The 11113-nt window shown below is 61.8% G+C and overlaps 1 protein-coding gene across 1 annotated transcript in view; it reads left to right on the forward strand.

Moving 5' to 3' along the window:
* HCFC1 (host cell factor C1) overlaps nucleotides 1-10799 on the forward strand; it is a 27663-nt gene extending 16864 nt beyond the window's left edge. Inside the window, exons 14-26 of the mRNA XM_040626899.1 lie at nucleotides 2445-2587; nucleotides 2737-2875; nucleotides 3057-3277; nucleotides 3932-5462; nucleotides 5753-5916; nucleotides 6576-7020; nucleotides 7447-7767; nucleotides 7992-8110; nucleotides 8196-8333; nucleotides 8671-8856; nucleotides 9455-9755; nucleotides 10288-10351; nucleotides 10589-10799. Of these exons, the coding sequence (XP_040482833.1) occupies nucleotides 2445-2587; nucleotides 2737-2875; nucleotides 3057-3277; nucleotides 3932-5462; nucleotides 5753-5916; nucleotides 6576-7020; nucleotides 7447-7767; nucleotides 7992-8110; nucleotides 8196-8333; nucleotides 8671-8856; nucleotides 9455-9755; nucleotides 10288-10351; nucleotides 10589-10628 (3812 nt within the window). The 3' untranslated portion in view covers nucleotides 10629-10799. The remainder of the gene's footprint in view (nucleotides 1-2444; nucleotides 2588-2736; nucleotides 2876-3056; nucleotides 3278-3931; nucleotides 5463-5752; nucleotides 5917-6575; nucleotides 7021-7446; nucleotides 7768-7991; nucleotides 8111-8195; nucleotides 8334-8670; nucleotides 8857-9454; nucleotides 9756-10287; nucleotides 10352-10588) is intronic.
* The last annotated feature ends 314 nt before the right edge of the window (nucleotides 10800-11113 follow it).

The raw sequence follows: 11113 nt of genomic DNA on the forward strand, positions 1-11113 counted from the left end.
GACCTGCCAGCCAGGCTGGGAAAGCCCCCGTCACCGTGACCTCCCTTCCTGCAGGCGTGCGAATGGTTGTGCCAACGCAGAGTGCCCAGGGGACGGTGAGGGGCCATTGGGTAGGGCGGGACTTCCTGGCAATCAATGGTGCCAACTGGGCTTAAACTGCACCCAGCCCGGGCTTTTCTCAGCTGTGAAGCACTAAGGAGGGAACCTGTCATTACTGAGTTAATAAAAATTAATAAGTTAATGCCTCAGAAGGACCTTCCTGTTGTCTGAATCTAATTCACAGAAGGGTATCTTAAATGTGAACTTTCTTGTTTGGAAGCCTGAGGGGAGAATCTAGCCAGCTGGGGTTTGACCCAGGGCCAGGAAGAGAGAGCTGTATCTGACTCTGTGGTCTTTAGAAAAGATCTTGAGCTTTTGGCAGACACTTGCTGCTGGGTTCCTGCCCCTGGCCGGTGGCAGGAAGGCCAGGCTGGAGCTGAGAGATGCTGCCGGGAGGAATGCTGGGCCAGGAGGGGAGGCTCCCTGGGCAGGGCTGAGCTGCTTGCTGAGTTCTGCTGAAGTCTCTGGAGCAGGGGGCTAGGTGGCCTCAGTGCTGCGCTGTCTGGGCTCATGCTCCCTGTGCCCACCGCAGGTGATTGGCAGCAGCCCACAGATGAGCGGCATGGCCGCCCTGGCGGCCGCAGCTGCCGCCACACAGAAGATCCCTCCTTCCTCGGCGCCCACAGTGCTGAGTGTCCCAGCAGGCACCACCATCGTCAAAACCGTGGCCGTGACACCTGGTACCACCACCCTCCCAGCTACTGTAAAGGTGGCCTCCTCGCCAGTCATGGTGAGCATTCCTCGGGCCTGATTCTGAACCAGCATCCTGGGGGTGGGGGCCTTCTGGGCACTGTGATAAGACAGTGGTCACTCCTTCCGGGCTTTGGAGCAACCTGCAGGGCTGCTGGCCCGTAACTGCTGCTTGCCGTGGGCTGTGGAACAAGCGGTTACATTTGGGGCCGTGACAGCCTTAGGCTAAGTGTGCGGTCTGTCAGTGTCCTCCCTTGCTTCACTAAAGGAAAGGTAAACCAAACTGAGCCGTTCTGCGGGTGGGTTGGTGGGGGGAGGTAGGAGAGCAAGCAGGTGGGGGTGGGAGCCGTGGGCCTGCCAGGACATTCTGGGTGGGGGCTCAGACTCTCTGTCCCGCTCATTGGCTCGTCTCTGCCCCTTCAAGGTGAGCAACCCAGCCACTCGAATGCTGAAGACTGCAGCTGCCCAGGTGGGGACGTCAGTCTCCTCTGCTGCCAACACATCCACCCGCCCCATCATCACAGTCCACAAGTCCGGGACTGTGACAGTGGCCCAGCAAGCCCAGGTGGTGACCACGGTGGTGGGTGGAGTCACCAAGACCATCACCCTGGTGAAGAGCCCCATCTCTGTCCCAGGAGGCAGTGCTCTGGTGAGTGACAGGCGCCACGCTGCTGCATGTGACAGCTACCAGGTTGTGGCGTTGCCCTGGGTCTGTGCCAGGAGAGCCCCAATCCAAGCCATGCTTTCAACTGGTTTCCAGATCACTCCTTGCTCCATCCTTTCCTTCTTAGATTTCCAACCTGGGCAAAGTGATGTCAGTGGTTCAGACCAAACCGGTTCAGACTTCGGCAGTCACAGGCCAGGCATCTACGGGCCCAGTGACTCAGATTATCCAGGTGAGCTTGTGGGCCCCAGACTCTGACACAAGTGAGGGGACATTGGGCTCGCGTCCCTGCTTAGAGAAGATCTCTCAAGCACGTGTGGCACAGAGAGTCCTGTGGCTTGGTCCCGTCTCTCCCAGTCTTCAGAACATTCCCTGAGCTGCTCGGGCCACCAGTAGAGAGTGGCCAGAGCAGACTTGGCGTCAGACATTCCATTCTGGCACTGATGCCAATTCACCTTGCCCTCTACCTGTTTTGCTCTTGCAGACCAAAGGGCCCCTACCGGCCGGGACCATCCTGAAGCTAGTGACCTCAGCAGATGGCAAACCCACCACCATCATCACTACCACGCAGGCCAGCGGGGCTGGGACTAAGCCCACCATCCTGGGCATCAGCAGCGTGTCCCCGAGCACCACCAAGCCTGGCACGACCACCATCATCAAGACCATCCCCATGTCGGCCATCATCACGCAGGCTGGCGCCACAGGTAGGGCATGGACGAGGAGCCGTGTCAGGAGGTTAATGCCGCATGGGTGGGCAGAGGCTGGGCTGTGATGAGCTCTTGGTTTTGTTCTGCTTTTCCTCTCTCCTCCTCTCCTTGCCTTTTGTTTCACGTTTGTAGAGAGGTGGCAGGGGTGTGGCTATCATTGGTACTTGGTATGAATCAAGGGGTGGTGGGTGGGAGGAACTACTTGCAAGAGGGCGCAAGGGAAATGGGCAAGGGGCACTGACAGAGAGGAGCCCCTGAGGCCAAGCTGCCCCTCTCCTGCCCAGGCGTGAGCAGCAGTCCTGGCATCAAGTCCCCCATCACCATTATCACCACCAAGGTGATGACTTCGGGAACTGGAGCACCTGCCAAAATCATTACAGCTGTCCCTAAAATCGCCACTGGCCACGGGCAGCAAGGAGTGACTCAGGTGAGGCGTGCCTGGCTCCCCCCTCACCCCAGCGTCCAGCACGGAACACTAGCAGGCCACGCGTGTCCTCCCGAGGGGCCCGGAAGGGGGTGGCACAGGGTCTGGGCAACCTTGGAGTGACATGGGGGTGCTTTCCTCTGGCATTCCAGGTGGTGCTAAAGGGGGCCCCCGGACAGCCGGGCACCATCCTCCGCACCGTGCCCATGGGGGGTGTCCGCCTGGTCACTCCTGTCACTGTCTCTGCCGTCAAGCCAGCTGTCACCACGTTGGTTGTGAAGGGCACCACAGGTGTGTAGCCTAGATGCTGGGCCCGCCTTTCCATGGGCTCCGGTGCCCGCTCCCAGCCTTCTGTTCCCCTGGGGTGTGCTCCAGAGCTCCCCATGTCCTGGCCCCAGCAAGGGAAAAGCTGCTGGCAGGGGAAAGGCCCCAGCCGCGTCCCTTACCCCGCCCCTGCCCCCTCCCCCTCCAGGCGTCACAACCCTCGGCACAGTGACAGGCACCGTTTCCACCAGCCTTGCTGGAGCTGGGGGCCACAGTACCAGCGCCTCCCTGGCCACACCCATCACCACTTTGGGCACCATCGCCACCCTCTCAAGCCAAGTGATCAACCCCACTGCCATCACCGTGTCAGCTGCACAGACCACGCTGACGGCGGCTGGCGGGCTCACCACCCCCACCATCACCATGCAGGTGAGACAGCTGGGAGAGCGCAGGGGTGGGTGGGCGCATGTCCGGGACTCCGTGTGTGCGTGGGTGAGCCACAGCCTGAGGCTTCTGCTTTTCATCTTGGGGCCACATGCCAGGCCCTCTTTTCCTCACCCGCGTGGCCAGGGGGAGAAGGGGGCGCTTCCCTGCTATACCACTGTGATTCTTGGTCACCATCCGACAGTCTGTTGTGTCAAGACGTTAGGTCTTAGGCAGTTCTAGTTTTTGAACGCTGGGCAGACGTTTTCTCTTACAACGTAGAAGATGCAGCAGTTTCTCTTCTTGCACACCTTAAGCTGAATTCGTGGAAGTAGCGAAGCATCTGTTGCTGGCCTTTGTGTGGTGCAGGGTCAGCGGGGCTCCCTCCCTGACCAAGGGCTGGCCCCAGCCTCTGACCCGACCCTACAGCCCCTTCCCAGTCCCCACGGCCTTTGAGGTGAAGCTGTGCCTCTTCCCTGGTCCCTGAGCAAGTCGGTGTCTGGGGGTCAGAGGGAGAGCAGGTCCTGGGTGTACCAGGATTCTCACTTGAGGAGCTGAGTGGGTGGTCCCCACCAGCATGGGTGACACAATAGGATGGCAGGAGGGACAGACAGGCAGGAAGTTACAGAAGTAACCCTTCTCGTCTGTCATCTTCTCTAGCCTGTCTCCCAGCCTACCCAGGTGACTCTCATCACGGCACCCAGTGGCGTCGAGGCCCAGCCTGTGCATGACCTCCCCGTCTCCATTCTGGCCTCGCCTACTACAGAGCAGCCCACGGCCACAGTCACCATTGCTGACTCGGGCCAGGGTGAGGTGCAGCCGGGCACCGTGACACTGGTGTGCTCCAACCCACCCTGTGAGACGCACGAGACGGGCACCACCAACACGGCCACCACCACTGTTGTGGCTAACCTCGGGGGGCAGCCCCAGCCCACCCAAGTGCAGTTCGTCTGTGACAGACAAGAGGCAGCTGCTTCTCTCGTGACCTCAACGGTAGGGCAGCAGAATGGCAGCGTGGTTCGCGTCTGCTCCAATCCACCCTGTGAGACCCACGAGACAGGCACCACCAACACAGCCACCACCGCCACGTCCAACATGGCCGGGCAGCACAGCTGCTCCAACCCGCCCTGCGAGACCCACGAGACCGGCACCACCAGCACCGCCACCACTGCCATGTCCAGCATCGGCGCCGGCCAGCAGCGAGATGCCCGGCGTGCCTGTGTGGCCGGCACCACTCCCGCCGTGATCCGGGTCAGTGTGGCTGCTGGGGCATCGGAGGGAGCCCAGGGTTCCGTCAAGCCCTTGTGCCAAACCCGCCAGACCAGCGTGACCAGCACCACTATGACTGTGATGGCCACTGGAGCGGCCCCGTGCTCGGCTGGCCCGCTCCTTGGGCCGGGCCTGGCAGTGGAGGCCGGCAGCCGCAGCACCACATTCGTGCAGCTGGCTCCTGTGAGTGGCCAGGTCAGACCCGGCGTCCCCGGAGGCAAGGACGGCCCCGTGGCTGGCCTGAGTCCGCTGGTGTCCATGGGGCGCCAGCTGGAGGCCCATCACACCCACACAACCAACACCCCCACCACGGTCCGCTCCGCCATGGGTGCCGGGGAGCCCAGCGAGGCACGGGGGACCCCCACGCCCACATACGAGAGCTCACCTGGCACCACCGTGACTGTGACAGCCCTGGAGGCACTGCTGTGCCCCTCGGCCACCGTAACCCAAGTCTGCTCCAACCCGCCCTGCGAGACCCACGAGACAGGCACCACCAACACCGCCACTACCTCGAATGCAGGCAGCACCCAGCGGGTCTGCTCCAACCCGCCCTGCGAGACCCACGAGACGGGCACCACCCACACACCCACCACAGCCACCTCCAGTGGGGGTGCGGGCCAGCCCGAGGGTGGGCAGCAGCCCCCTGCCGGCCGCCCCTGTGAGACACACCAGACCACTTCCACTGGTACCACCATGTCAGTCAGTGTGGGTTCCCTGCTCCCCGATACAGTTCCCTCCCACAGGACCCTAGAGTCCGGCTTGGAGGTGGCAGCACCGGCCACCGTCACCCCCCAGGCTGGTGCTTCGTTGCTGGCTCCTTTCCCGACACAGAGGGTCTGCTCCAACCCCCCCTGTGAGACGCACGAGACCGGCACCACACACACGGCCACCACCGTCACCTCCAACATGAGCTCGAACCAAGGTGAGTGACGACACCGGCCTGGCATTAGTTATCTCCCGGAGCCCAGGGCTCAAAGGCTGAGGGGAGTGGTGGCTAAAAGATCCACCTAGCCAGAGGCCAGTAGTTAGATTTCTTGGGGCTCAATGTCCCAGCAGGGGTTGGGGTACTCCAGGAGACTGTTCCCTGGGGGCAAAGCCAGCTAGAGGCTCTGGGGCTCCTGCTGCCCTGCGCCGCTGTCCGCCACGTGCACACACAGGTCCCTGCTGGCCTAGTACTTGTCATCCTTTTCTCTGCTCGCCCCCCCCCCACAGATCCCCCACCAGCTGCCAGTGACCAGGGAGAGGTGGAGAGCACCCAGGGTGACAGCGTGAACATCACCAGCTCCAGTGCCGTTACAACGACCGTGTCCTCCACACTGACACGGGCTGTGACCACTGTGACACAGTCCACACCGGTCCCAGGCCCCTCGGTGCCGGTAAGAGCCCCAGGAGGATCGCCCCGTGCCTCCTCTCTGCTGCCCACTTTCGGCGTGTGCTGTTCCAGACTTGGACACCAGGTGTCACTCTCACACCAGACACAGGGCTGCTCTTTGTCCCTCTTCCAGACCTGACCGTAGAAGCGCAATCTGGGGCATCATAGGGCAGAAGGCAGTGGTCTCCCAGGCCCCAGCGTCTCGGAGACGCTTTGATTTTTGTAGCAGTTTCCCATGGCTTGTCGTTTGGCTGTAACCTGTAAGAGTGACATGGCAGGAGTCGGAGTGCCCCTTTGGTTAGACCAGGATGCCTCTCTGAGGATAGGTGAAAATCCCAGCAGGGCCCAAGGGTCTCCCGTCTTGCTGCACCCCCTCCCCCCCATTGCTCAGTCACCTGCTGCCTCTCCCCCATTAGATGGGGTGATGCTGGCCATGGAGAGTGAAAATCCAGGTCTCCAGAGAAAGATGAAGGCTGCCTGATTCTAGCCGCTCTCTCCTCCCCTCTGACGGGGGCTTCTCTCCCTTTCTAGAAAATCTCATCAATGACTGAGGCTACCCCAGGGGCTCTGACCACCGAAGTCCCCATCCCGGCCACGATAACAGTGACCATAGCCAACACAGAAACTTCTGACATGCCCTTCTCTGCTGTTGACATCCTGCAGCCCCCAGAGGAACTCCAGGCCTCGCCAGGGCCTCGCCAGCAGCTGCCGCCACGGCAACTCCTGCAGCCCGCCTCCGCACCCCTGATGGGGGAGTCCGCCGAGGTCCTGTCAGCCTCCCAGACCCCTGAGCTCCAAGCCGCCGTGGATCTGAGCAGTACAGGGGACCCGTCTTCGGGGCAGGAGCCTGCCAGCTCAGCTGTGGTGGCCACTGTGGTGGTCCAGCCGCCCCCGCCCACACAGTCTGAAGTAGACCAGTTGTCCCTTCCCCAAGAGCTGATGGCGGAGGCCCAGGCGGGCACCACCACCCTCATGGTGACGGGGCTCACCCCTGAGGAGCTGGCGGTGACTGCGGCTGCCGAAGCGGCTGCCCAGGCCGCAGCCACGGAGGAGGCTCAGGCTCTGGCCATCCAGGCGGTGCTCCAGGCCGCGCAGCAGGCCGTCATGGGTAGGTGCTGGCGGGGGCGCGGCTTGCTTCAGCGTCTTCCATCCAGGCCGGACAGGAGCCCTGAGGGGCAAGTGGGCCCCTCGGGAGGAGCCAGGGACACGGGGCCCCGGAGCCTCTCACTGACAGCCCTGACTGGGTGGCTGCAGTGACGGCAGCCCGAGAAGAGGAGGCCTGCTCCCTGCCAGTGTGGCACGAGTCAGATGTGACTAGGAGGGCGGGCCCAGTGGGTGGGCTGGACTTAGCACCCAAGAAGTAGGCAGACCCCTTGGTACGGGGAGGGCAGGGTACAGGTGGGCCGGGAAGTGAGGCCCATAGCCATCACAGCTGCCCCTAGGGGACTCCAGGCTGGGTGGTGGGGAGCGGAGCTGGGCCGGCCCGGCTGGCACTCCTTTTGAGTAGCGTCTCTTTCCCCACCCCCTGGAGCAGGCACCGGGGAGCCCATGGACACGTCCGAGGCAGCAGCAGCTGTGACGCAGGCGGAGCTGGGCCACCTGTCGGCTGAGGGCCAGGAGGGCCAGGCCACCACCATCCCCATCGTGCTGACGCAGCAGGAGCTGGCAGCCCTGGTGCAGCAGCAGCAGCAGCTGCAGGAGGCACAGGCCCAGCAGCAGCACCACCACCTCCCCACCGAGGCCCTGGCCCCTGCCGACAGCCTCAACGACCCGACCATCGAGAGCAACTGCCTCAATGAGCTGGCCGCGGCCGTCCCCAGCACCGTGGCCCTGCTGCCCTCCACAGCCACCGAGAGTAAGCGGGAGGGGCCCCCGGCCATGTGCACCTCTCCTGCGGCACTGCCCCCCCCACCCCCCGCGCCCCGGGAGCTGTGCTGACTGGGGAGAGAAGGTCTGGGGGGCGAGCATTTGGGCCCTTCCACGCAGAGATGACCAGTGCGGTCTGGCTCAAGGGAAGAGCTCCCCACATAGAAGCCGGGTCTCTGGGGCCGCTCCCACTGATGTCTGTCTTCCTCACAGGCCTGGCTCCATCCAACACATTTGTGGCCCCCCAGCCGGTGGTGGTAGCCAGCCCTGCAAAGCTGCAGGCTGCAGCTACCCTGACTGAAGTGGCCAATGGCATCGAGTCCCTGGGTGTGGTGAGTCTGGTATGATGGGGTTTCAGGGGATGCTGCCTCTGGGCCCCAGAAGCTGAGAGTTTGATTTTTCCTTCCCATCTTCCAGAAGCCAGACCTACCGCCCCCGCCCAGCAAAGCGCCTGTGAAGAAGGAGAACCAGTGGTTTGATGTGGGGGTTATTAAGGGTACCAATGTAATGGTGACACACTATTTCCTGCCACCAGATGATGCTGTTCCTTCTGATGTAAGTTTTTCTGGGAGCCAGTGCCCTCGGGTGGGTGGACCCTGGCCATGAGGCAGGTATTGGGGCTCGGGGGAACTTCTGAAGCTCCGCAGGGGGTACTCTCCATCTTGAGGACAGCCACGTGTAGAGCCTTCTCAACATACTTCCTTTTCCTGTGGCCCTCGAAGCCGCAAAGAAGCCCAGTGTCAGTCCCCTCTTGCCGGCGCTGCCCTTCGGCCCTGTCCCCAGGATGGGAGACTGCTCTGCTAGTCCTGGAGCCCGACCCCAGAGCTGCTCTCAACAGTGGGGTTTAGGTCCCCTTTTTCTCTCTCCCTGTTCTTCCGGCCTCTTTCCCCAGGATGACTCGGGCACCGTCCCTGACTACAACCAGCTGAAGAAGCAAGAGCTGCAGCCGGGCACAGCCTATAAGTTCCGAGTTGCTGGGATCAACGCCTGCGGCCGGGGGCCCTTCAGCGAGATCTCAGCTTTTAAGACATGTCTGCCTGGTTTCCCAGGGGCCCCCTGTGCCATTAAAATAAGCAAAGTGAGTTGCCGTGGGGTGACCCTGTGCCCAGCTGGAGTAGAGCAGGCCTAGCCTGAGTCCATACACTGGGAGCTCCCTTCTGTGCCGGGCCAGGTCTGGGGTGCAGCTTCTGGTCCTGTCACCCCAGCAACTGGTCCTTCCCCTCCCCGTCTTCATCCTCCCCCTCTCTGACATGGCAGCTAGTGTTCAGTGAGGGTCTGTTAACCTGCCACGTTCAACATGCTTTTTTATCCAATCCTTCAACATCCTGAGGAGGTCTGGGATCTGATGAGGAAACTGAGGCACCAAGAGGCTAAGTGCCAAGTCCCACAGTCGGTGGCAGAGCAGGTGAAGGGAGGCTGTGCTTTGAGTCCCTGTTCATGTTATTTCATCGTTTCCGTCAGGCGGCCTTCCGGGTCGGGGCAGGCGGGGCCATGTTCTCAGAGCTCCTTGCATCTGCTATGAAATAGCTCTGTTGTGTCAGGAAGAGGGGTGAGGTGCGGGCAGTCGGTTCTGGGAGTTGCGAAGTGTTCTCGCTCCTCTGTTCCTGGACAGGCAGAGTGAGATAGTCACAAAGGCCACAGACAGCATGGCTTGATCTCTGGTCCCTTGGTTCTAGAGTCCAGATGGTGCTCACCTCACCTGGGAGCCACCGTCTGTGACCTCCGGCAAGATCATCGAGTACTCAGTGTACCTGGCCATCCAGAGCTCGCAGGCCGGTGGCGAGCCGAAGAGTTCCACCCCGGCCCAGCTGGCCTTCATGCGGGTGTATTGTGGGCCCAGCCCCTCCTGCCTGGTGCAGTCCTCCAGCCTCTCCAACGCCCACATCGACTACACCACCAAGCCCGCCATCATCTTCCGCATTGCCGCCCGCAATGAGAAGGGCTATGGCCCGGCCACCCAAGTGAGGTGGTTGCAAGGTGGGTGTCGTTTGGGAGGCTCCTTGGGCAAGCATCACGTGAGGTGGAGGGACCCAACTCCAAGCTGGACTTCAGAGCTTTACAGTTGAGGGAGCTGAGGGAGATGACCTAGGGTGGGTGCTATGGATGGGTCTCGTGGGGACACCTCACCTCATCTGTGGGTTCGGGGAAAGCTTTCCAGGGGTGTTTGAGGTGAGATGGGGAACTGTAAGAACTTGAGGTACAGGGTAAGGCCCAAGTCCAGGGGGCATGGTGGGGAATGGACGCCCCAGAATGCCCTGTCCGGCTTCGCGCCAGTTGCCATGAGGCCAACCAGGGAGAACAGTGAGGGCCTCTAACCTGGGCCTGGGGCGACCGCAGGAGATGGCACACACTGGAGGGGCCGTCACTCTCCGCAGGCTTCCGTAGGGTGTGGCAGGGGCCTCTGTCCTCTCCACTCTTGTTCTCTTGGCCTGTGTGGGCTGCTGTGTGGCTGAGGTTGGCCTGCCCTCCCACCTTGCCGAGCTGCTTACCACTCTGTCTTTCCTTTCAGAAACCAGTAAAGACAGCTCTGGCGCCAAGCCAGCCAGCAAGCGGCCCATGTCCTCTCCGGAAATGTAAGCAGGAAGCCCCTTTCTGGAACCTTCTAAGGCTGGGGGTAGACGGCTACTGGGAGGAAGCAGCGGTAGAAATAGTATAGCTTGTCTCTTTCAAAGCATCGGTGGGGGCTGCTCACAGGGTGTGAGCTTGTGTGAAGTGCCGGCCGGAGGCCCGCAGCGAGGTCCGCCTGTGGTTTCCCAGCATTGTCGGGGCCCACGCTGACGCTTTCTCTTTCCTTTTTCTTGCCTTCGAAGGAAATCCGCTCCAAAGAAATCTAAGGCAGATGGTCAGTGAGAGGCAGCTCCCCTGCACCTGGATTCTTCGCCAGACCCCCCCTTCTGCTTCAGGAACGCCGCCTGCCAGGGCCCACCCATCCTACCCACCCGGCGCTCACACTTCACCCTCAGGAGCCCCTGGCCACCACTCATTCTCTCCCCTCTCTGTTTTTAAAATAATCTCGAAAAAGCACATTTTACCATTGCCGTGGGAGGAAGCAGAACGCAGATCTGGAAGAGCAGTGAGCAAGTGAGACAAGTGTGCCTTCCTCTCCTCTTCTCCCTACCAGTGCCCTCCACTGGGAGCCGAGCAAGCCCAGAACTCTGCGGCCCTCGAGGAAGCTTGACAGACACTTCAGACGAAGCAGACGAGACGCAGAGAACGGAGTGCACGCACCTCCAGCAGCCACGCGCCTTTGCAGTCTGTCACCTTGCTTCTGAGCAGGCAGCCGAGGGTGGGAGGGGCCGCGGCATGGAAGCAGAAGAAAGGCGCCCCCCCCCCCC

This window comes from Ursus maritimus (genome assembly GCF_017311325.1).
Source record: "Ursus maritimus isolate PB19 chromosome X unlocalized genomic scaffold, ASM1731132v1 scaffold_X1, whole genome shotgun sequence".
NCBI lineage: Eukaryota > Metazoa > Chordata > Mammalia > Carnivora > Ursidae > Ursus > Ursus maritimus.